We start from the raw sequence: 23,067 nt of genomic DNA, 5'->3' as shown, positions 1-23,067 counted from the left end.
GGGCCTTGTGCTTGCAAGGCAAGCACTGTACCAACTGAGCTATATCCTCAGCCCCATTCTATTTATTGATTCTTGCTTTTATTTCTTGTGCTCTGGGAGTCTTGTTAAGGAAGTCTGGTCTTATGCGGGCATGATGAAGATTTGGGCCTACTTTTTCTTCTATTTGTAGCAGGGTCTCTGGTCTAATTCCTAGGTCCTTGAGCTATTCTGAGTTGAGTTTTATACAGGGTGAGAAATAGGGGTTTAGTTTCAGTCTGTTGTATATGGATTTCCAGTTTTCCCAGCACCATTTATTGAAGAGGTTCTTTTCTCCAATGTACGTTTCTGACACCTTTGTCTACTATGAGATAACTACATTTATGTGGGTTTGTAAGACCAAGATTTCTGAATTTGTTCTGTGATAAACATGCTCAGGGCCTTGTTCTGCCTGTGCTGAATTCCATTAGAAAGAAACTCCCCAGATTTTTCCCCTTTTGAACCTTTAGAAAATCACTCCCTGCTGGAGGCAATAATTAAAATTTTCCCTGGACCACAGTGTCTTTATTCACAATGATTATGTGAATAATTCCTGAATTCTTGGTTCAGGTCCACGAGCTGCCAGCTGAAGAAAACCAACAGAAAGCACCAAAAAGGTCTTTTATTTTAAAATTATAACGAGTAATCAAATGAGGCAAACGTATCTGATTCACATTTTCTCACAAAGACTCCTTGCCATTTGTTCAGTTCTTTTGTCCACAAGCATTTCCTTGGCAGTGTCATACTAGTAAGACTGAGAAAAGTGTTAGAGAAACTGACAAAAGCTCTAAGAAGTGTTTGAGGAATAAAACTTGAAATTGAGATAACTTTGTTCATTAATTTAGTTTTCCCTGTGATTTGGGGGAAATACTATTACTTTATCTGCCTACAGAATAACTAGCTTCATAATTTTTTTTTTCTTTGAAGTACTGGGGATTGAACCCAGGCCTTGTGCTTGGGAAGCAAGTACTCTACTAACAGAGCTATATCCCCAGCCCTAGCTCCACAATTAATAACATCCATAATTTAGAGGTCACTGTTGTAGAATTAAAGCATATCTTGTCACAGTATAGACTACTATTCTTCTTCCTTTGGTCACTGATTTTATCATTTGACTTAGATTTTTTCCTATGTATACATTTAATAAATTTTCTATCAGTCTCTCCTGTTTTATAGTTGAAATAAAATTTAAATATGTGTAATAAATATAGTAAAACTAACAATACATTTACATGATAAAATAAGCACGATTCTAGGCAATTTAAATATGCTAGTTCTGTTTTTCATAACAGTCTTATGAGTAGAAATAGCATTGCCATTTTTACAGAGGAAGAATCCAGAGCTTGGCTAGGTTCCTCGGCTTGCCCAAGACCACAAAGCTATGGAGTGGTAGAGAAGGAATTTACACACAGACTGCCAGCTTCGAAGCTCAACTACACCCCACTCCATGGAATCATAATGATGCTGTGGGAAAAATGGGTTCATAATCTCATTTATGCACTTAACCTCACCAAGAGAATTTATTTAAACCTAAGCCATTATAAAAAGAAAATTTCAAGCAGCATTTATAATAATATTAGGAACTGAGGCAACTAAAATTGAAGCAATCCCTGTAAAAAACAAACAAACCAAAAAAATTAATAGAGAACATACCTGCATCTCCCCAATGGCCAGAACTACTAGGTCTCTGACACCATCCTCATCCAAGTCAGGCAGCACCACCACGGGGGCAGCCAAGGTACCATTGGACAGGTAGTTTGCGTTTAAAGTCCAGATGGCTTTTCCTAGGGAAGGACAAATAGGCTGATCACTAATACAACTTTCTGCCTCTAGAAAATGCAGATGCAATGTTCCCAGGCCAGAAAAGGGACACTCCAAGGGCTCAACAACAGACAGCAACTTCTTACTTTTTCTCTTTTGCTTTTATCTTACTGGGGACAAAGAGGTTAGGAGATGTGATCTGAAACCTCAAGCATCTGACTACCACATCCATTTAATAACCTTATACCCAGATTTTTTAGATCAAATGGAGGTGCTTAAGGGTAAGCTCACTGCACTGGGGTGGGGAATGAATCTGTTAGAGGGTATTACAACCACCAGAAGCCAGACGGGGGCAGCTGACCAGAGACCCATTCTGGCGCCTTTTCCCATATGGTCACATAAGTAAGCACTGGGGATTGGCAGGAGGTAGTCGAGAAAACTTCAGTTCTAGAACTGACTGTATTCTAGTGTTTTGTTTTGTTTTGTTTCACCCAGAAGCATCCCTCTATCAAACCCCAATTTCTAAACCTGGGGAGGATGAATGTGTAACCCCAGGAGACAGTGAGCATCCTGGCAGTAGCTTTTGACTCTGAAGGAAGCCTTCATTATATTTAACTCTTTTTCATTCCTTCTGTCTTGTGTGTCTAAAAGCAACAAGAAGCTAAAAGACCAAATTAACATGCTTCAATAAGCCTTCATTTCCTCACTGCAGTATTTTTAAGTAGTTACCGCCCAAGTTTACACATGGACCCCATGTGTACCAAATAGGAAGGGACCAGCTCATTTATCTTTTTACAAAGACAACCACTGATCAGGGAGACTATTTATAAATCAGAGGCCTCAGGGTAGTTTCCATTTAGGTGACTGAGTTTAGCCCCATCTATCCCAAACAGGTTGAAACATAGATCTATTTACTCAACCTGCCCAAACTTATCTTATTCCCTTAATAACCACTTCCAGAGCAGCAAATCAAACTTTCCACTCAGACCAGGTGAAAAAAGTTCCTTCTCTACCAGACTGTCCTAACACAAAATCATGGCTCACTGGAGCAAAGACCTTGGGGGCAAACACTCTTTACCTGAGGTTGCATTGAATGCGCTGAGCATCTTGTGCGTCCCTGTCACAAGGCAGATGACTTCAGCCACATTTCCTGGTATCAGAGCCAAACATGTGATATCTTGGGCCTCCTCTGGAAGGGGACTAGACCACAGTGTGCTGCCATTCATTCCCGAAAGGCACACAAGATTAGCAGTTGACTTTGAGCTACCTAAAAGCACACAAGAGAGATAAGAAAGGAAAGAAGGCAGGTGAGATAAGAAGGAGAGATGAGCAGGAGGCCTGAAAACCAAAAGTGAAGGATGCATATAAAATAAAATAAAATAAAATAAGTGAAGGATGCTAAGGCAGAAGCTCACACTACTGTGTTCTCCTCCCTCCCATATTTCCGACTACAGAGTACCTATGTCCTCTGCTCACAAGACACTGGCCTCCTCTGCACTGCCTCCCTGCATCTCCACCTTTTCAGCTTTCCCAACATAGCCATAACCTGTCTGCCACCTTGGCCACCATAAAATAGTGACATCCTATGGACAAGGACTGCCTCATTCATTTCTGTATTCTCAGTATCTTGCAAAATGTCTGGTACACATAGCAAACAATTGTTTGCTGAACAAAAGACAGGAGCAAAATCCAGAATATGGAAAGATGATTCTTGGGTGGTGGGGGAGAGAACAGGAGGGAAAGGGAAGGATATGTTCAGAAATGTGAGGCTGATCTAGAATACATGAAAAGTAGAGGGCAAAAGACCTGAATCCTAATCATGAGAGGCAAATGCTCCCTGAGAGCAGAAAGAGAATGTTTTCAGAAAAATAAACCTGAAGATTACATGTAGCAATGATCAGAAGGTCTTACTGGTCTAGAGCTCCATGAAGCAGCTGATTTGGTCCCAGGCAAGAGAGACTACATGGGAAGATTCAATACCTAGGTCCTAAGATAGCTGGGAGGGAACTAGAGCAGCTCCCCTCGTTAGTAAGTCGGTCATTATGTGACTTAATTAACAGCAGAATAATAACCCTCTTGCCAATTGTACTTTCACTTTCAGAGCAGAGACGGCTTGACTCATCTCACACACTCTCCTCTTCTAGCAACAACTAAGACAAATAAAGAAACGTAAGTTTTGAGTTTCATTCTACCTATTCCTAAGTATTACTAATCAAATATGTGACCTAAAAACAAGTGACAAACTGTAGCTTGCTGTTTCAGACCTGGTTGTCAGAAGCAGACACACAGGACAAACAGAGGTGACAGGTGTCAGTTCCAGATTTCTCAGGGATGCTATGGTTAATATCCTGTGCTGTTCTTCCTAGGTAAGGGCCCTATAGACTCCATATCCATTCACTGACTGTTTTTTTGTTTACGTGTTTTTCTGGGTGATGATGAGTTACCTCTTCCCCATTAAACGGTGACTCCTTGAAGCAGAGACTGTGCTCCTCTTCTTTAGCTCTAAACGGCACAGCTCTGGAGAAGGTGCACAGCATGAGCCACACCATCAGCATTCAATACCATTGCATAAATGAATAAACAAGTGAACAAACAAATAAAAACTCAATTCCTCCCTGTCAGTGGCACAGAGCTTTGTGGGTTATGGGCACCGGTGTTCAACATGAGTTTGAGGATAGAAACTCCAGAGCCTGACTCTTGGGTCTGAATTCCAGCTCTGCCATTTGGCCAAGTTCCTTCAGTTCACTATATCACAGTTTCCTCACTCAGAGAAGGGTGACGCAGGCTGAGGCAGGAGAATCACAAGTTCAAGGTCAGTCTCAGCCTCAGTGCCCCATGGTCCCACTACCCCTCCAAAAAGAAACCATGGAAAACTCACTAGGAGGAAACTGAGAGAAACTAAGGATTAACAATGTCACTGCTGGTGTCTGAACAGGTCACTTCCTCTCTGCATTAGTTTCCTCACTGACCTGGATGACAACGAATAGCTCCTTACACCTATAACTCTCTCTGTGTTTTGGAACTGAACTTCATTTACATGGAAACTACTGACGTGGCTTATCATGTATGACAGATCCGTGGTGGCTTTGCTTTCTTCTATTCACTGCAGCCTCTCTTCTGCAGTGCCCATGGGGACAGCTGATGCTTTTTTACTGGCTGACAGCAACCCTGAGGCAGTTCAGAAAGCCACATCTCTTACCTGCTGCACTCCCATTCCTCGATGTCACGAAGGAGAGAAGCACATCCCGCAGGCCATCTCCATTCACATCAGCCAATTCCAGGGGAGACAGGTCCCCACCTGATGTGCACATAAAAACAAAGAGGTCCTGAGAATGTTGTCACAAACCAGTTATCTGCTGCCAGCACCTCCACAGAAACCAAGCACCCTTCCAGTTCCCAGACTAGATGGTGTCCACATGCCTCTCCTACTCCCCAGCCCTACCCCCACAAGTCTACCTCAAAGTCCTGGGCATTATGCACAAAACAAACATAAGAAAACCCTGAGAGAGGGAGAGATTAAGGCAGATGGGCTAGAGACTGAGAGATCAAAGGAGTGACAAGGTGATGTCCCGTGGGTTTTCTTTTGGTCTCATATATACCAGACAAGGTCCTGCAGAAGTTACCAGCAACCCAGAAATGCCAAAGGTACAAACAAAGAAGCCCCAAGAAAAGCTGGCTTCTCTGGCCAAAGGCCCAGGAAAGGTGCAGCCTAGCAAGACAAAAAAGCTCTACTCCAACCAAAGAGCACACACAACAAAGGCTGACTAGGGAGCCTACCCTCCCCTGCCACCAGGGCCTTGGCACAGCAGGCCAGGTGGGAGCAGCACTGCCATCCCCACCGAGCAGTACCAAGGCCTTCCATACACAAGGGAAACCTACAGTTCTACCCAACCCAGCATTAGCGAGGCAGCTGTCCCTTCCTCCCCACCAGAGGGTGCAGCAGAGGCTAAGGGGGAGCCTGAACTTCATCCCCATCCCCAGTGACAAGACAGGAGCCCCACCCCCAAAGGTGTGGAGACAGAGAAGGCCCGCCAAATTTGGAAAGAACTCACACTGCGAGTGGAAGCCTAAATTGATACCACCACTTTGGAAGACAATCTAACATAAGCCACTAAGAATGAAAACGCACACACCCTGTGACCCAGTAATTTCGTTCCTAGGTTTGTGCCTACAGAAATTCTCATACATTGCATAAGGAGACATGTACAGAAATGTTCTTTTTTTAAGGATGTTCTTTTTTCAACACCACTTAAATGTTCATCAACAGAAGAATGAATAAAAAAAAAATCATGGAATATTCATATCATGAAAAACTAGACAATAATAAAAATGAACGAACGCCAGCCACATAAATTAATATGGATTAACAAAAAATATTTTTTCAAGGGGCTGGGGTTGTGGCTCAGTGGTAGTGCACTTGCTTAGTATGCATGAGGCCCTGGGTTTGATCCTCAACACCACATAAAAATAAAATAAAGGTATTGTGTCCACTTACAACTAAAAAATATATTTTAAAAAATATTTTTTCAAAAAATTATGTTGAACAAAAAAGTAAGTCACAGAAAATGACACAATTACATTTATGTAAAATTCAAAAAGAGGCAGAATTAATGAATACGTCATTTAGGGATACATGTCAATGTGATAAAGAAAGTCAAGAAAAAAATCAACACAAAATTTAGGAGAGCAGAACTCTGTGGTGGGCAGAGGGGAACATGGTCAGAGGCCATGTTCTCTGCAGGAGACTGCAGAGGCCTCAAGAATGTTCTATTTCTGGAGCTGGCCAGTCAACATGCCAACAACTTATTACCAGTCTTTATGTATAAATATCATGTATGAATATTAAATTTGTCTTTAGAGAACAAAAGACGAGAACACAGAACCCATGAGAAACTAATTCAAAGGGAATCAGAGACGTGGCAGAGACGAAGCATTTCTAGGTCATGATGACACGAGGAGCCTGGGAATAGCAGAACCCAGTTCACAGGAGACAAGGCTGCTCAGAGTAGCTGAGATACAGCCCCTATTCCAGAGCAAGAGGTTTCCCGAAACCTGCTCCAGGCCAGGTGCAATGGCACACATCTCATCCCAGCAGCGCGGGAGGCTGAGATAGGGGGATCTCAAGTTCAAACCCAGCCTCAGCAATTTAGTGAGGCCCTAAGCAACTCAGGGAGACTCTATCTCTAAATAAAATACAAAAAAGGATTGGGGATGTGGCTCAGTGGTTGAGTGCCCTTGGGTTCAATGCCTGGTACCAAGAAGAAAAAGAAAAAGAAAAAAGAGACCTGATCCATGTGAGATGAAAGGGCTGGCACTACCTGGACAGCACCACCCCAACCACTGTGAGCAAAAAAGAAAAGAAATGAAATTATTTAAAATTTAAGTCAGTTCAGGATTACATAATTGAGGAAGGCCTGAAGGTCCTGTAAGAGGACCAGGCCCTGGTCTAGCCAGGTCTTGAGCTTTAGGTTTCTCTGTAAACAGCTCTTTCAGCAGTTTTGCACCCCACCAACACAGTGCTGTCTCCATGGCAGGAGTCCAGCAAACCTATGCTCTATCCTCTCTGTCTAATTATGACCAATACCGAATACAACAAAGCAGTGATTCCCAGGTGTCTGGAGGTGTAGCAATCCATCTATTGTTTTATTTCAAATCTTAACCTCCTAACAATACCCACACACAGGGAGAAAAGTGCTACATGACACACTACTTTTTAAGATTTGGAGAAATATTCAATGTAACCAGATATATGATGAAATATTACAAATTTGAGCTGAAAATCCCACCAACTCACCTGCTTGAGAGCCCAAGTGGCGGCTCCAAGTGCTGTGCAGGTCTCTGGGGGGACAGGGGATCAGGAAAGCACAGAGGAGCACCAGGATCATTGAGATCACCAACGTTAGCAGGAAGACAGATGTGCGCACATAAGACACAAGGGAAGAGGTCGCCTTCTGCTCCAGGCTCCCGAGGGGCTCCGAGGGGTACCCCTCCGTGGTGACTTCCGAAAGGTGTGGCTTTGCAGCCCCTGCAACCTCAGCATCTGAGTCAGGCTCTGGTGCTTCTCCCAGAGGACTCTTTCCGTTTTTGACTCCTCCATTCTTCTGCTGCAAGTTAAGCACAAGATCATCTTCGCTCTCATCACTGTCGGCCTGAGTAAGGGGGTCGTACTCCCCTAGGTCTGGGCTTTTCTTCCCTGAAAAGACAGAACAGAGAGTCAAAGAGAACTAGGAAGGAGAAATTTTCACCAAATATATACAACTGTAAACACCTAGGGAAAAATGCAAAACACACACACACACAGGTCTAGGTTTACACTCATTTGGCTCTTGGTGGTGATCTGTAAAATTAGATGCCAACAAAAGGGGTGGGGGTGGTAGTGGGGAAGAAAAGCACAGTACTCTAGAATTACTGCTTTCATGAGGTCCAGAAAATTGAAAAGGATGCAGCAACAAGATGGAACTGGAGGACATTATCTTAAGTGAAATTAGTCAGGCACAGAAAGACAGATACTACTTGTTTTCACTTAGATGTGAAATTTAAAATGTTGATCTCAAAAATATAGGAAATAGAATAGTGGCTACCTGAGCCTGGGAAGAGTGTGGGGAAGGGAAGGCTGGAGAGAGGATGGTTGAGGGGTCCAGGGGTGCAGCTGGACAGGAGGATGACTGCTCATGCTCTGTAGCACCATAGGATAGCTGTTTGACAACAATTAATTGGATATTTCAAAAGAGTGTGTAGAGAGGATTTTGAATGCTCCCAACACAAAGAAATGTTAGATGTGCCAATTATCCTGATCTGATCATTACACATTGTATGCAGGTATTAAAATGTCATGCTATACACCATTAATAAGTACAATCACTTCATGTCAATTAAAAATTGAAATATTTTAAAAGAAAAAAATTTAATTGGTAAATATCAAATATCTTTAGTTCTATAAAAAGTTTTCTACATTTGTTTGAATCTCACTAATAAAAAAAGATCTTGGCTCATATATCCACTTTCTATATACCCAACATGCATTATTGACTGAGACTTTCTTAGATCTGTGATGTCTTTATCTTTCCTGGTAACAGAACAGAACGCTTCTTCTCTGTAATTACAGTCCAATATTCATGACTTCCCAATTGTCTCTTTAGAGACAACTCAGAAGCTGAACACTACACGTCATCTGGAGATGTGTTACTTGGAGCTCACTCCTCAGGACTGCCCTGTGATCTGAATGCTTGTTCAGTGCATCTTTCAGTAAACAGTGTTTACCACTATAACTGCCAGTCTGAGAAGCGTCCTGGGAGAGGTGGCAATCTGGCAGGAAGTAGAAGACCTGTCTGCAAGCTGGTTTGCACAGCAAGCTCCCTGTTTTTATTTAGACTCTGTGTTGACTTGGGGCAGCTGATAGAAATTACAGAAGGACTTGGCACATCTCCCAAGCCTAACCCTGGCCCTCACTGCCAATCACTGAATGACTTCATACCTTTATTTCATGCTATAATCAATGAAAGTTTCTTTTGGGGAAATTACCTGGAAAGCTGTTAGTAATGTAAACTCTATCATTAAATATTTTGTTCAGAAGAAATATAAATGAGAAAACATAAGTCAGCTAATATTATGGAGAAAGAATCCTTGATGATAATCTCTGCCTCTGAGTCCCTCTGGTCGTGGTGATGTCATTTCATACATTATGTTTCAGTTGCTCAACACATGAAGCAATAAAATACTACATGGGTTTTTTTCTCTCCATGACCAGATGTTGAGAGAAAAAACTTCAGTGTAAAGTTTAGTACTTTGTATGCAGGAAACAATAAATAAGAAATTTTGATTAAGAGAATGAACACTGTAAAATTCTCTTAAAACATTAAATACTTTTCAAAAAACTCAGACAATACTGTGTATAACAGTATCCTAATAACTAGAAATTTCTCTTTATTTTCATTTTCAAAGCTATTCATTTTGTCCAAAAAAGATTGGATTTGATTTTTACACAAATTAAAAGAAGATGAACTGATTATTAGGAACCTATTCAAAACCTTATTTGGCCTTCAAGTATACGCCAAAGGATCAGCACAGGTTCAGGCTGAACTCCTATTGTGTTTACTTCATATTTACATGAAGCATATCATTTTTTTAAAAGAGTAGTACACACTAATCCTCATCCATCCCAGGTAACTCTATTTATAATATTTTGCAAAGGCATGAGTTGTTACAATAATATTGACTCTAATACTTTTTAAAGTGGTCGTTTGTTTTGTTTTTAGCTAAAATACACCTGATATGATAAACAAAATATGGTGTTATGTGTATACATATACATACATGCCATGGATTATTATTTAGCCTCTAAAAGGTGAAGGAAATCCTGATACTTACAACAACATGAATGAACCTTGAGGACACATGCTAAATGAAACGAGTCAGGAATGAGAAAACAAATGCTGTCACTCCACTTACATAAGGTATCTAGAGTAGTCAAATTGCCAGAAAATAGAAGAGTGGCTTTCTGAAAGAAACTGGGGTTTGTTTTGTAGTAGACACAGAGTTTCAGTGTTGCAAGACAGAAAAAGTTCTACAAATTGGTTGCACAATAATGTGAATATACTTACTATTGAACAGTACACTTAAAAATGGTTAAAATAGTACATTTCATAGTGTCTGTTATTTTTATCACACTTTAAAGAAAAAGTATACCTGATAGAGGAAAGTACACTTGAGGAACATACTCAAAATTCCCAAATCGCAGAATTGAAAGACATTTTAAAGCTCACATAATCCACCCCCAACCCTAATCCAATCTGATAACTCCTCATGAACACCCACTAAACAATAACTTGGTACACGCCTGAACATAAGCAGTAATGGGTAATCCACTGGCTTCCAACTTAGAAAACAATTTTTGGATGGTGGGGGTGGGGGATGGTTACTAGAAATTGAACTCAGGGCTCTTCAACCACTGAGCCACATCCCATCCCTATTTTGTATTTTATTTTGAGACAGGATCTCACTGAGATGCTTGGTGCCTCACTTTGCTGAGGCTAGCTGTAAACTCAAGATCCTCCTGCCTCAGCCTCCCAAGCCACTGGGATTACAGATGTGCACCACTGTGCCTGGCTAGAAAACAATTATTTACACTGATTTAAGACTTTATTTCTGAGGAGTTTCCAATTATCTGTCCTAGTTTAATTTCTGGGACCCCTCTTCCACATGCAAGTCCTTTTAAAAACTTGCAGGTGTCAATCAGAAGAGACAGACAATACAGCCTCTAAGAGCTCAGGCCTTCAAAATGAGACAAACATAAAGACAAATCCTGATTTTCTTAGTAATTGTGTGGCCTCAAATGTCTTAACTTTATGGAGCTTCAATTTCCCTATTTATGAAAGGGAATAATAATTGTTCCTCATATGACTGTTATAAAGGTTAAATACGATAATAAACATATGGATGGTTGTTAGTATCTGGCTTTTTGTCAAACTCAATAAATTTTAGCTTCTTTTATTTTCATTATTGTTACTATTGCTATTATATCTCCCAACTACCCTTGCCTAGTCATCTTACATCCAGGTTAAACACCTCCACCTCTTTCAACCCATTTTTGGTTTTTGCTTTGATTTTTGGCAGTACTAGGAATTGAACCCAAGGCCTAAAGACACGCAAGGCAAGGGCTCTACCACTAAACTACATCTCCGGCCCTTTTTATTTTTATTCTGAGACAGGCTCTCATTAAATTGCCAAAGTTGGCCTCCTGAGTAGCTGGGATTACAGGCATGCACCACCTTGGCCAGCTCAACCTATTTCTTGAAGAAGCATTGTTTCAGATGTCCTCACCGTCCTGGTGACCCCCCCTCTGGACACAGTGTGATGTGTCAGTGCTTTTTCAAGGTACGGTTTCCAGAACTGGATCCAGTCTAGGGTCTGGCTCTAGAACACAGAACAGGAGGGCAGAAATGGAGCCTGCCAAATAATACACTATAATTCAATTACTGCATCTAAATTCTTGGTAGTTTTCTTGGCATCACACCACAAAGCTGATTCAACTCAAACTCCCTAACATTTTGAACACACACTGAGGCCATCTTATAATTGTGTAATAGGATTTTAGCACCATGTGAAAAATTTAGTATTGACATCTACTTAATTCAATCTTGTCAGTTTCTACCTCGCAATATAGCCCAAAATAGCACCTTTGAAAAAGTGAAATAATTAATCAAATATTAGTTTTAAAAACAGTTTAAAGGAAATTCATTTTTATTATATCATATACTTTTATACAGGCAGTTAGGACATATGCTACAGAAATGAAGAAAAAATTTAATAAGACTATAAAAAATAATCTACATGCATTCTTTGGGAAAAAAATGCTGTTGAATTGGTGCTTTCAGGAGTACATGCTTCTAGTTAATGATGGCTTAGAAAGTCATTTCTGTCATACTCTTTTCCCTAAAATTGGGGGGGAAAAATAAAGAGAAATAAAAACACAAAAAGATAGGAAACAGCCCACATTCCCAAGCCACAATTTATGAAAAACTGCTGTCAAAAGCAATGAAACTTGTATCTAATTGAGCAAGTGCAATAAAGGCAAGCACATATATCTGCAGATCTTCAGCAAGGAGCACAGTTCACAGAATTAGTGAGGAAAACAGTAATCATGATGAGAACTGGAAATCATTTACTAAGTGCCTCCCATCCCAAGTCCTGGTCTAAGCAAGTTACATGTGTCAACTCACTTAATCCTCACAGCAGCTCTATATGGTAGATATTATTATCCCAATTTTATCAACAAGAAAACTAACATATAAAGAGGTAAATTGTCTAAAATTACAAAACTTGCAAGAAGAAAAACAAGGATTCAAATTCAGGCACTTGGCTGCTAAGCCCAATTGTTCTAAGCTGCTACTTCCCTTGTTTGACAAATACTCCCCAACCTGTAATTTCTTGCTTGGAAATACCAAGTCTAGGTCACAGAAATACTTATGAGCCCCATTCAATGTCACAGAGTCAAAGGGGAAGTGTGACAATGAGAAAAAGTGTAAGTGACATCTTTACAGAAAGCAAACTGCAGTAAAACAGGTTAGAGAAGTAACCATCAGCATCATCAGTTCTGAAGAGGCTGATTTTTTGACAGACTGAACCCAGTCAGAAACCAGAAAGTGATTCAAAGAAAACAATTCAATATTAAAAAAAAAATTATTAAATCGTGATAGGAAAGTAAATATAAAGATGAAAAGAGAACTTAAAGGTGCCCTAGGACTAAAGGTTAATAACCAAACAATGAATTTGGTATTTCAAAGAGCCAGGATCTGCTTTCACAGATTAGTCAACAAAAGTAAATTTGAAGTACAGGGGCAACAGATTGAAAACTGGCAACAGGAAGAGAATCAAATGCTACATCAGCGCTCTCTAAAGTCCTGTTGATAATCCTTCGTTCTCCAGTTAGCCAGGATAGAGGCATGCACAGAGGGAGAAAGCTGGTAGAAAGGGACCTAGTTAACAGGTCGACATAAAATTCTAGCTTCCAACTGCCCCAGCACACTCCCTTGGCCTTGCCTATCAGACAAGAGATAGATGTAAAGCAACTACCCATCCAGCTTTGCTAATTTATTTAGAACTCACTCTGTAACATATTACAAAGTTCTACAGATATTCACTAAAGAGATTATGACAAAACTCAGCAAACAAAATCAGCTAAAGAACAAATGCTGACCCACTTACACCATAAGGCAGAAGAAATAATGAAGAGATGCTGTCCTACAGAGTCCAAGGAATTAAAGAAAACAGTCTTCTCTGAAATAAGGGCTCATAGAAAGTTAATATTTCTAGAAAGAAATGACAATTCAGTTAAAAATTTTTTTTTGAAAAGATGAAAAGTAAACAAGCAGGTGTCAGGAAAATAATGAAAGAAAATAATAAAGCAATTTTAGAAAAGAAATCTTTATTGGAATCAGCCAAAAAAAATAAATAAACATTGCTGAGGAGCTGGGGTTGTGGCTCAGTGGTAGAATACTTGCCTCACACATGTGAGGCACTGGATTTGATCTTCGGCACCACATAAAAATAAATTAATTAATTAATTAAATAAAGGTGTCCATCTGCAACTAAAAAAAAAAATATTTTTTTTAAAAAAAGAATAAACATTGCTCAAAACATACTTAAAGGATAGACCAGCCCAGCTCTAGGATTTCAAGTCTGGCATGGAACCTCTCTGGGCTTCTTTTTCTCTTTTTCTCATCTGATCAGCAAGAATACTTGCACCCTCTTAGTGGAGGAGGTTTTGTTTCATTCTGGTTCTGGTTTTGAGATTATTGAGCCAATGCACGTACAAACGAGCCTTTAGAACTAGGAATAACACATGATGAATGTCCAGCGGGGGGAAAAAAAGAATAGACCGGGTTTAGATATGAGGTATCCTCCAAAGCTCAAGACAATGCAAGAAAGTTTAGAGATGAACTGATTGGGTTACAAGAGCTTTAACCTAAGCAGTGCATTAGTCCACTGACATGGACTAACTGGGTATTAACTGTAGGCAGGTGGGAAGTGGCGGGAGGAGATGGATCAGTGGGGGCATAGCTTTGGGGTTCATATTTTTGTCTCTGGTGAGCAGAGCTCTCTCTGCTTTCTGATGCCATGTCCTGAGTTACTTTCCTCCACCATGCCCTTCTGCCATGATGTTCTGTCTCTCTGGATCCCAGAGCAATGGAGTCAGCCGTCTATGAACTGAGACCTCTGAAACTGTGAACCCCAAACACAATTTTCCTGCTCTACATTTTTCTTGCCAGGTTTATTGGTCACAGTGGCAAAAAGTTGGCTAAGACAACCAGTGAAAATAAAGCAATGAAATGGAAATATCAAGGCTGGGTGTTCTGAGAATTTACTATACTCTACCCCAAACCCTCTTACTGTCTCATCTTGGTAAATCTTTACAACTCTTTGAGGTATACATATTTTAATTTTCCATTTTCTAGAAAAGCAAATTGAGGTTTGGAAGTTTAAACAACTGGTCCATAGTTAAGCAGCAAGTAAGTTCTAGCTTCAGCAGAGTTTCTACTGACTACCTATATACCTCCCATGGAAAAGATTAAGGTTTCTAAAAAGACTAGGAAGAAATGGATAGAGATAGAGAATAAAGGTAACACAGGCGTAACCAAAGAAGAAAGCAGAATCAAAAACAATATTTAAAGGAGATGCAAAGAAGTTCCTGCCATAAAGCAAGACTTAAAACTCAAGAAGAAAGGATACACAGAGGTCCAAGAAAAACAGATACCGAATAATCAATACTGAAACATCTTGGTAAAGACACTGGACTTCAAGGGCAAAGAAGGAATGCTATGAGCAGTCAGGCCAGGGAAAAAACAATCAAGTCTCTAATATCAGGAACAAAATTCAAGCTGACTTCTCCACAATAACATAGAAAAGAGTGGAGTGGTATCTTAAAAAATCCTAGAGAAAGAACACATGGTATGAAGTCCAAGAACTTTGACCCATGCTATCTCTGCAGCAGAGAGGCAACAACACAAGAACTCAGCTACCTTACTCCTGTGTTTTCTTTAAAAGATCACAGATTACAGTCAGTTATTGACCAACCTTTGGAGTATAATATTTACTCTCATACTAATACATTTTTTCAGACAATACAAAGCAAACTTTAGCTTAATTATTACAGACTGCAAGGTTTGACTAGATTAGTCCTAAATAACTTTTTCTCTGTCTACTCACAGAAAGACAATAAGAGAGAATAAAGTATAAAGAAGCCCCCCTAGTTGCCTTAGGTCACACTCAGTCTGAGGAGTTGGCATCAAATCCATGCTTCAAATCAAAGGTGAGGGAACTGGACACTCACTCTCTTCTTTGTTGCTGTCAGCCACCACCCAGATTTTTAATCAATGAAAGGTTTGCAAAGAACACAGGAGAGGGCACTGATTTCCTAACACACCAATATAAATGAGCTTTCCACAGTTATTACTTTTCCTCCTGGGAAAACTGAGGATGCTACCTACATAGCATTTCCAAATTGATACAAAGGAAACATTAATGGGAAGGGATACAATTATACCATTCCCAGATGTTTCATGCACTATACTTCACATATACTATGGAATACATAACTGCAGCTTAGGGTAAATATTTCATAATAAGGATTAGTTTATCTAGAGCACATAATCACTCTAAGTCACACATAATAAAATAAACCATAAAAGTAACATTATGCTCTGATGTTCCCTTCAGTGTTTAACCTTCAAACTTTAAAATGGCCTAAAAATATATATACTTAAGAGATAAGTTGTTCCACGGGCCTATGAATGTCACATCATCCTTCTGTTACTAATTAACCTCATGTTATACATGTAAGCCAAACATCTTTCATGCTGAGCTTAGTGAAAGGATACTAGAAGATGAAATACATCCCAGCAGCTGCTCTTTCATCAACACATTGTTGAGATCTGTCACTAGCTCACATCTGCATTAGGACTTCCTTCAGGTGTCACATTCACTAAGGACTGTGATATTATGATAATGATAATAGCTAATGTGTCAGAAGTTAATACTTGACCTAAGTACATTCATTTCTTTTACTATTCCAAATAACCCAATGAGGTAAATATGCAGTGGATTGTGTGGCATGTAGTGAATGTTCCATAAAAATATTGTTATTACAGATGAGAAAACTTTTAAAGAGATTAGGTAACTAAGCAGGTGAAGACTGAATATGATCCTGAGTCCATCTCCTACTCTTAGCCACTATTTTTCAGCCTTCCTCAGAAAAATAGTGAAGGTATTAACTAAGGTAGCATGAGACAATAATCCAAACAGGATAGCAATCTCACAACCCAAATTTCAGTGTATTCAAAAATAGCTATGAAAAAGCGACATCTAACAAATATAGTCAAAAATTGTATTTTGGGTGCAGGAGAGAAAGGGCAAGAGGGAGACCAGGAAAAGTGCAAGTGAAAAAAATCAATATCACATAAAAGAACATATGGCTACTATATCTGGACTTTATCAGGGTAAGCTGTTATCCAACCTCAGGCCCAAAGACAGGGCTATAGAAATCCTTTACCTACACTATCAGCTGAACAAGTTACTACAACTGAATACTCCAGGAAATAATAATAATAATAATATAATAATAATAATAATGCCATAGCTTTAGGATGTGAGACCACAAAAGAGCTCAGGGGTTTCTAAAGAAAGATTTTCCTGCCAGCGTGATGACACTGTGATGACCAGTGACTGGAGAGGCTAAGGAAGGAGGATTAAGAGTTCAAAGTTTGCCTCCACAACTTAGTGAGACCCTAAGCAGCTCAGTGAGACCCTATCTCTAAATAAAATACAAAAAAAAAAAAAAAGGGCTGGAGAGGTGAAAAGAAAGATTTTCCTTCATTCTCATCCTCCTAGAATAATTATCAATACTGAAATAAAACAAGAACTCTTAAAAGGAAGAAGGCTAAATATGTGTAACATTTCATGTTTGAGAGATGGTCCTACACTAAGGCTACACTCTTCAAAGTGAATTTGCAGGTAATTGGACATACCTGTTATTTAATTCCAGCATTATGTACACATTCCAAGGTAGATATTATCAGTGTTCCTTCTAATCTGCTAACGAGCTCAGGAGGAGAAAAAAGTTTTTCTCAGGTCATGAAGTCTGGGGACAGGAATGCAAATTAATATCCAACCCAGAGTCATCCAAGTTACAAGTCTTGTTTCAAAGTAGCTAACGTAAACTCTTGGAGAACCAGGCAGGGTCCTGCAATCCCTGACAGCCTAATGCTGGATATATAACAGACACCCAAGTAGACCTGTCTAAGATGCCAGCGAAAGCAAATACTTTTCTCTTCACCCCTTTTATGTTATCAGCAAGTAAATGTAATGTTTTAAATGTATTTAAGTGGAATCATAATTTTTTTAAAGTCTTAATGTTTAAAATTTACCTGGGCAGATTAAACGTACTTTTAGTAAAAGAGCAAATTTCTAACAGTACAGTCCCATCCCAGAAGTTTAAGATGAAAAACAAAACAAAACCTTGAAGCTGCTGCCCAAAGTCCTGAATCAGCTCTGGAAGTTGTCATTACCACCAGGGCTTCTTTAAAGAATATCCCATACCTTACCCGCAACTTACAAGTGCCAATCATTTCCCACGCTTAGCTTGACAGCCAAATGTAGTCAAAATCTCAAGGTCTACAGTCAAATAGAGACTTCTGAGGTTCAAGGCCAGGCTATTCCAATACTGCTTATGTGACCGTAGACAATTCAATTAGCCATTTTCCTAATCTCATTTTCTTCTATGCACTAGGAAGAGAAATACCTGTTTCACCTAGCTCCCGGCTGGGTCACTGCCTGTCATTAGGTAGAGAGGCAGTTTCACTGAAGGTCACTAACTGTGCCGCCGCCCTCTGCATCCGCCTAGGTTCGGTCCAAGGCAGGAGCTGGCGTCTCCGCGGTACCTCGTCCGCCGCGCTTGGGGAAGGATGCTCCCCTCACCAGCCCTCCCTTTGGGGCCGCGGCGACATGCGCTGTGACAGTCCCTGCCGCAGCAGCTCTCGCCGGCTCCGGGGCACCAGACCCGAGCGCCTCCAGCGGTCCCTCCCCTTCGAGTCTCCCAAACTCGCCCCGCGCCCGCGACCCCCTCCTCTCCGAAAGCCCTCCCGCCCCCTGGTGGTGCAGGGACCCCAGGCGCCGGGGTTGCACCCTCCTCGCCTCCGGACGCCTGCAGCATCACCCGGGTTGGGGCCCGGTCCCGGCCCACCTCGCCCCCAGAACCTTGCCTCTCTCTCCCCAGGACCGGCGGGGCAGGGTGGTCGCGTGGCTGCGACTCCTTACCGGGGAGCTTGAGCGCCCTGGACAGCACGGTCGCCATGGCGGAGGCCCGGGTGCGCGTGCGCGCGACCGCGTCCTGCCGGGAAGTGTAGTTCGCAGCGCGCGGCGCGTGGGGCTGCGACCTGGGAAGGTGGGACCAGCCGCGGAGCCCAGACGGGACGCGGCCCGGCCGGGCGCAAGTCTCTTCCCCACTTTGTCCCACTTGTCTGGTCTGTCTAATGGGGTTGGAATAATAACTACCGCATAACCTTGCGGACAGACTGGGATGAGATAACAGATACTTAGGGAGGGGCGGGTTGTGAAATGTGCGTGGGCTTTGGAATCCTACGAACTGGATTTGAATCCTACCTGCATCACTTGCTGATTGGGCCACCTTGGGAAGCTTCAACTTCCTCTTTAAAATGGAGACAATACTACCTACTTCACAAGCTTGCTGTGAAAATTTAAAAGTACGATCTGTTTAGAACACACAACCCAGGAAGTATGTCTGTTGTGTTTCTTTGGTACAAACTGAAGTTTCACGGAACTCTAACCTTCATTTCTTGCTCCCAGTGCTTTCCAGGTATCTATTCAGCACCCTCCCCCACAGCTCCTAGCTTGCAAGATCTGGGATGCAGGTACAAACTTGCTTCTTTCCCCACGGACACCCAAAGATCAGCAGTTTGGTGCAGGAATGCTGAAGATATTACATTACCTCGGAAACGGAACGATCATAGAGACTATCTAGTCATGTCCCCCGACCCCCACCATCTCCTTTTTTTATTGGAGAAAAAGCTGCAAATATGACGGTTTCTTAGTGTCAGAACAAAAGCTCCAAGGCAGCTTCAGAGGCTGCCTCATCCCATTGAGGAACTGTGATAGGGCTATGCTGCCAGAGTAATCTGAGAAACTAGCAACCATTCCCATCACCTTTTCCTTGCCAAAAAAAAAGAAAAAAAAAAAAAAAAGCCACCGACTGACACAACACCCACTCTGGAACCAAGCCTCCTCAGGTCAAAACCCAACTCCATCATTTCCTACCCACTAAACCTACCGCTATTTGCTTATCTCTTCCTGCTTCGTTTCCTCATCTGCAAAATGGGGGTAAAATAATTCCTGTTCCACAGAGTTGTCCTGAGAATTAACTGTATACTTATAACGTACTTAGAACAGTGCTTGGCAACTAGTGTTTTATTAGAGTTAACTCTTCTTTTGATAGTTAATTTATTAATGTTTTAATAATTAAAATTTTAGCATAACAAATTATAAGATTAATGATAATTTAATGGTTTAGCAATTTATGTGTTAATTTTTTCAACATTCAACAATACTCAGAATTTTCACTGTTTACTACTTCTCTGGAGGTATGATTAAAGACTAGAGTTTACATCAATGTAGGTCATCTAAGAAAAGAAACACTGTAAGTCACAATCAGCCAGTAGTTGCTTGCTTAATATCAGATTAGCTATTAGAACACATGAGTGAGATATGAAGACAGAAAAAATGAACTTTCAGTATGAGAAGGATGTAGGAAAATTGTTTTAGTTGCAGAACAACAGAAACTTGAGCTTCTACAACAAGGTACAAGTAGACTGAACAGCCAAGTTGTATAGGATAGGAGAAAAGAATCTGTCCATTTTTTTCATCAAAGGTATAATCCAGGAGTGTCCCTTCTTATGTGAGCTGAGTAAAGTAAAATTGTAGTTCAAAGTTTGATTAACAGTATGGAGGTTCCTCAAAAGACAGGTATGGAACCACTATATGACCCACCTATACTATTTCTCAGTATTTACCCTGAAGAATGAAAGCATCTTACTACAGTGATATGTGCATACCCATGTTTATAGCAGCTCAATTCACTACAGTCAACAATGGAAACAGTCTAGGTGTCCATCAATGGATGAATGGATAAAGAAAATGTGGTATATATATAAACAATGGAGTTTTATTCAACTGTAGAAAAATGAAATGATGTTCTTTGCAGGAAAACAGGTGGAACTTGAGAAAATTATGTTAAGCAGAATAAAACGAACTCAAAGTCAAGGGTCATATGTTTTCTCCAATATGTGGAAACTGGAGAGGAAAAAGGAAAACAAAGGTGGGAGTTGGGTATCTCATGAAAATCAAAGGGAGATCAGTAGAGTAGAGGAGAGGAATGGGAAGGAGGGGAAGAAATGTCAAAGAGCTGGGGAGAACAATATTGGTCAAATAATTATTGTTATATTTTGTGCATGTATGTATATATAACAACAAAGCCTACCATTTTGTATAACTGTAATGCACCAAGTAAAAACAGAATGTGGAAAAAATTCATTTGGTTAAAAACTTTGCTTCAAATGCATGTGGTTACCCAAAGTACCTGTATGTATCCACACATTTATGTGTGAATATTAAAAAAGTGAGAGCGAATATACATCCGTGTGGCCTCCCAGCCCCTCAGATTTATATCCTAGTTTCTATGGCATTTCCATTCTCCTCATAATCACTCAGCTTTGTCCAAGTGATTTTCAGGGGGAAGCAGATGCTGAGGAATCTCTCCCTGCCTAGCTCCCTCAAGTCATCTCTATTTCGTTTCTCTTCCCCCTCTAGAAATTTCTCCTATCCTGACACATTTTTTTTTCCATTTTAACACAGGAATTACGACTCAGAATAGTGTTTCTCAAATTTAATATACTTTACTTTCACTAAAGAAAAAATTCAAAGCACTCATAAAAGGAGTCAGGATTCTTGCCTTTTACAAAAAGAATACCTTTGAGTTCCTCTCTAGTTATCAGGTGGAATGTGAATACCTTTGATGCCAAAACACCCACTGAGGTCACTGCAGAGAAGGCAAATGCCCAAGGGCTCCCTGACTTCTTGGCTTACCTTCAGAAAGGTGAAACAAAGGTGGCCGGGGAAGGATGGCCCCTTAGCCTGATATTGTAAGAGTGGTCCACTTAGGTGCTCTGCCACTAAACTTATTTTTTAAATGAACATGTTTCTTTCTCTTCCTCTCTCCCTGATCCTCTCTAATCTCTCTCCCTCCCTAATCTCAAGGGAAACTTTTCTTCCCCATCCTAGGTAGAGTTATCTGGTCCTGAGTTCACACCCACCATAGGAATGAAGTAATCCAGACTCTCCCAAATAAACAAGTGAATTACAACTCCAACAGAGAACACATGGAATGTAGTCTTTGAATCATCTCTTTAAGAGCCCCCTGTTCCTGCCTCTGGCACAGGAGTCCCCTGTGTTTCTCTTTTACTAGCAAAGCAATAAACCTTTTTTTTTTTTTTTTTTTTCCTTTTTCTCAAAACCATGTCTGGATTGGCATTGGGGACAAGGACCAAGCTTTCAGTAACAATATAAAAAGAAGAAATTGCTTTTCTGCAAATCACAACTAAAGCCAAAAGGGCATCTTCTCTTCTTCCTACATTGATGTTGTAATGTACTAAGCTGCTCCCCCTGACCTTTCCGGTGCAGCCATTTTCCCCGTCTCCCAACCACTTGTCAGTCTGTGAACATCCTAGCTAGCTATTGGTTCATCAGTCAGCTTGCAAGTATCCTTCTTCAGTATTGGTCCCCTGTTAGCCCGGCGGAATTCAACTGCTTTACTGTAGCTACCCGGCCATCTTTCCTCATCTTTCTCTCCTACTCACTTCTCTATCCTCCTCGCTTTCACACTTTCTTGCACATGACCTTTCTCGTTCCCTTTCTTTTCCTCTCATTTTCTCTCTTACCCTGCAGGGAGACACTCTGTTTGCTTAATAAACTCCCTTATGTGATTTCCCGTGTCCGGCATGGTTTCCGTGGGATCCCTTACATTGGTGCCATGACTCAGGATGGGATCTTCCACTGTCTCTTAAGCTAGTGGAACCCCATCTGAGCCCCAGTACCCCCCGGACACAGCCCCACTTTCCATTCTGCCCGGACGCTCTGCTCTGCATTCATCACCAGACTTCAGGTTGGTGAGTCCTCTAGGCCAGTTCCCCTAGGCCGATTTATCCGGGACCCTCAAGGCGGCTGAGGGGTGGGGGTACCCCAGCCACAACTTTTATAGTTACGGCTGGCCCCTATAGTTGGTCTTATCTGCCGGGTGGATTCCTGATTTTATGGTGGAGATTCTCTCTCAGGGTTGAGGCTCATCTCGTACTCGCATTAGCAATCAAAAACCCTGATATCAGGTCCTCAACTCTTCTCAGCTTTTGCCTGGCCCCACATTGATGTTTGTGTTGACGACACCATCTATGTGTCACCTTCTCGTCTCCAGTTGACTACTCTGTGGCCTCAGGACGCCGGGGCACAGACTCAGCTGTATCAGTCCCCACCATGGAATCTGGGTTCTCCAATCTGGCAGATTCAACCCTAGGAACCCTTTGCCTGACTCCTGGCTTATATTTGGCTACAGTACCCTTTAGATAATCAATCCAAAATGGCCGCATATGCCCTGGCCACAGATTCGGCTGTATCAGTTCCCACCATGGGATCTGGGTCCTCCAATCTGGCAGATTCAACCCTGGAAACCCTTCG

At 41.1% G+C, this 23,067-nt stretch overlaps 1 protein-coding gene across 1 annotated transcript in view; it reads right to left on the bottom strand.

The window, feature by feature from the left end:
* The window catches only part of FAM234B (family with sequence similarity 234 member B), a 35,348-nt gene extending 16,539 nt beyond the window's left edge, over positions 1–18,809 (bottom strand). The window contains exons 1-5 of the mRNA XM_079140040.1: positions 18,586–18,809; positions 7,571–7,969; positions 4,976–5,074; positions 2,855–3,043; positions 1,669–1,799 (exon numbers count right to left, since the gene is read on the bottom strand). Of these exons, the coding sequence (XP_078996166.1) occupies positions 1,669–1,799; positions 2,855–3,043; positions 4,976–5,074; positions 7,571–7,969; positions 18,586–18,622 (855 nt within the window). The 5' untranslated portion in view covers positions 18,623–18,809. The remainder of the gene's footprint in view (positions 1–1,668; positions 1,800–2,854; positions 3,044–4,975; positions 5,075–7,570; positions 7,970–18,585) is intronic.
* Between the last annotated feature and the right edge of the window lie 4,258 nt (positions 18,810–23,067).

This window comes from Sciurus vulgaris, assembly GCF_902686455.1.
Source record: "Sciurus vulgaris genome assembly, chromosome: 5".
In the NCBI taxonomy this organism is placed as follows: Eukaryota; Metazoa; Chordata; class Mammalia; order Rodentia; family Sciuridae; genus Sciurus; species Sciurus vulgaris.
This window is presented reverse-complemented; position numbering and strand designations above follow the sequence as displayed.